The sequence below is a fragment of the Cyprinodon tularosa genome, unplaced genomic scaffold, assembly GCF_016077235.1.
Source record: "Cyprinodon tularosa strain WSP-4 unplaced genomic scaffold, ASM1607723v1 ctg612, whole genome shotgun sequence".
Lineage (NCBI taxonomy): Eukaryota > Metazoa > Chordata > Actinopteri > Cyprinodontiformes > Cyprinodontidae > Cyprinodon > Cyprinodon tularosa.
The window spans coordinates 272,453-275,045 of NW_024039355.1; the positions used below are offsets into that span (position 1 = coordinate 272,453).

Sequence of the window (2,593 nt, forward strand, 5' to 3'; positions counted from 1 at the left end):
TTTGGTTAATGAAGCAGCTGGAACCAAAACTAGAATCTCTCCTTTGAAACTCACCTAACATGTGAGAGAGAAGAAAAAAGAGGTAAAGCAACATGTCTTTGGAGTCCTGGAAGCCACACAGCAGATGAACAATGTTCTCCTCCTGCAGCAGAAGGAGGAACAGATAATGGCAATGATTGAGCTAAAGTTCAGTGGGCGTGGCCTAAACCCAACCAATCAGAGAGTTTTCTGCTCCCACAGCAGCTCTGTCTCTGATCTTTACTGTTTCTTGTCTCTGTTGTCTTTGTCATCAGTCTACTGAATCAGCATCCAGTGGGTTGACAGTATGTGAGGCCCTCTAGTGGATGGTGTGGAGTATTGCAGGTTCTTGTACAGAGTTCTGGTGTTTATTCACTGTTTGCAGAGCGAAGTAGTAGAGAGATGTGTCTGTCATGGTTAGCTCTCTGATGGTCAGCTTAGTGGATCTAGATATTGCTGCTCAGACATGACAACAGGAAGAGGTTCAGCTGAGCTACAAATGTATTTCTAGATAAAACTGAAGAACCGAAGGTCACAATGATGTTTGTACCTGAGATGGACTGGATACTTAGCTGTTCACTTTCACTCCACAGACTAAACAATCAGCAGGTTAACCACTGATCTCTATTTATTCACCAGAATGCTGATAGTCTGGAAAAAGCCGCCATCTTGGTACTCCACAGTCTCTCGGAGACACACAACAAAAATGCCTAGATGTGCAGCATTTGGTTGCAAAAACAAGCAGTTTGCTGCCAATGGGGGTACGTTTCACAGCTGAGGTTACAGTCAGAGGATGAACTAACCAAGAAAATCCACATACAATCCAATGTCTCCTATAGTATGAAACACCATTTGGCTATATTCCTGTTTCATTTTTGAAATGCATATATATGCTGCCAGTTGTGTGTGTTTGTGTTCGTGTGTGCATACATATTTGTATATATAGTATATGCAAATGAGGACATTCTTTTTGTAACTATGAGCAAAAAGCTAAATGTGAATTTGATGTTGCATGCTATTTGGCCAATTGATGTGATTCTGCTTGTGTAGAAACTGAAGCTCTGTGGAATTATTAAATTAGTTCATTAATTTAGTTCTACAGCTAATCTATGTCAGGTTTAAAGGCTAATGCACAGACAGTATAAAACTATTCATGCATGTTCAATTTGCAATGAGAAAAATACTATAACACTAACAGACATGTACTTGTAAGTCTTAATGTGAAATCTTAAAATTATATGTAATATGTAATTACCATAACAATGTAATCAATACATGTAAATTAAATGTACATCATCAATTTAGCCCTTTTGGCTCATCTGTATTATTTTGCTCCATTAACACATTAACTTCATTGTGATAGATTGTATAATATGTTATTACATGATTTATAGACTTCACTGACTTCATAGTGCCTATTTTTTTAAATCATAAATGACGGTAATCTACTATAAAACAGAAAATGTGTTTCAAAGTGATGAATTTATATTTATTCTAAAAGTCTTAAGTCCCCCTGAAAATGAGGAAATCCTTGCTGTCCGATGCTGTAGCGCACGGATTCTTTACATTGCGACCGGTCTAAAGGGAGTACCAATATGGCTGCTGGTGACTTTATTCCCCCCTCTACTACTCAGGGCTATCAGCAATCAAGTGAATGAATAGAGATCAGTGGGGTTAACAGTGTGTGAGACCCTCTAGTGGATGTAGTGCAGTATTGCAGGTTCTTGTACAGAGTTCTGGTGTTTCCTGTCACTGTGGGCCTCACAGCACAGTAGTACACAGCAGAGTCAGTCAGCTCAGCAGAGGAGATCAGCAGCTCCAGGTGTTTCTCTTCTCTCAGTTTAGTGGAGAATCTTGATGCTGATTTCAGATTATCTGCGGATCTTGGACGGTTGAGCCCTGAGATGTACATGATGAACTCTGGAGGTTTTCCTGGATATTGTCGATACCAGAAGAAATCATCACTAGCAGTTATCTTATTGGAGTAACTGTAGGACAGAGTAACAGAGCTGCCTTCTAGACTGAACTCTTCAGTCTTTGCTGCAGTGAGTTGCTGACAGTTTACACCTGAAAAAACAAACAGGTCAATTAACCAAACAGACATAAAAAATACAGAATCTTATCCCAGAAAGTCAAACAAACCTGCTGCAATGAGCAGAACCAGCAGAGTCATTCTGTAAAAGGATGTGAGCAAAGAGAGCATGTTGAGCAGAGTGAATGTTGAATTTGGAAGTTTGCTTCTCTTCATTTAACAGTTTAGCTCCTCCCTGAAGCTCTCATTTCCTCTTCCTCTTGAACTCCAGTGGGTTTCTTTCAACACAGAAATAACCTTTTTTTGCCTAACCTTTTATTTCTATTATTCTATTTCAACAAATGGGGATACAGTTCAGTTTTAGCTGTTATCTAGCAGTGTTCCAGTGTTCTCTGTACTCTAACAGAGTTCAGCCAGCCAAACCTTTGATACAAGGGAGCCTGGACTGTACTCCAAGGTAAATTAAATGTTTCACAGACTGAATTAACGTAAGTACTTTATATCCACATTTATACATCCTCTTAAATTGCACACATTATTAGA

At 39.1% G+C, this 2,593-nt stretch overlaps 1 gene segment (V, D, J or C); it reads right to left on the reverse strand.

Moving 5' to 3' along the window:
- Nucleotides 1-1,657: 1,657 nt before the first annotated feature.
- Nucleotides 1,658-2,218, reverse strand: LOC119798158. The segment is given in 2 exon segments: nucleotides 1,658-2,085; nucleotides 2,161-2,218. Coding segments are annotated over 2 exon segments (459 nt in total).
- Nucleotides 2,219-2,593: the final 375 nt, after the last annotated feature.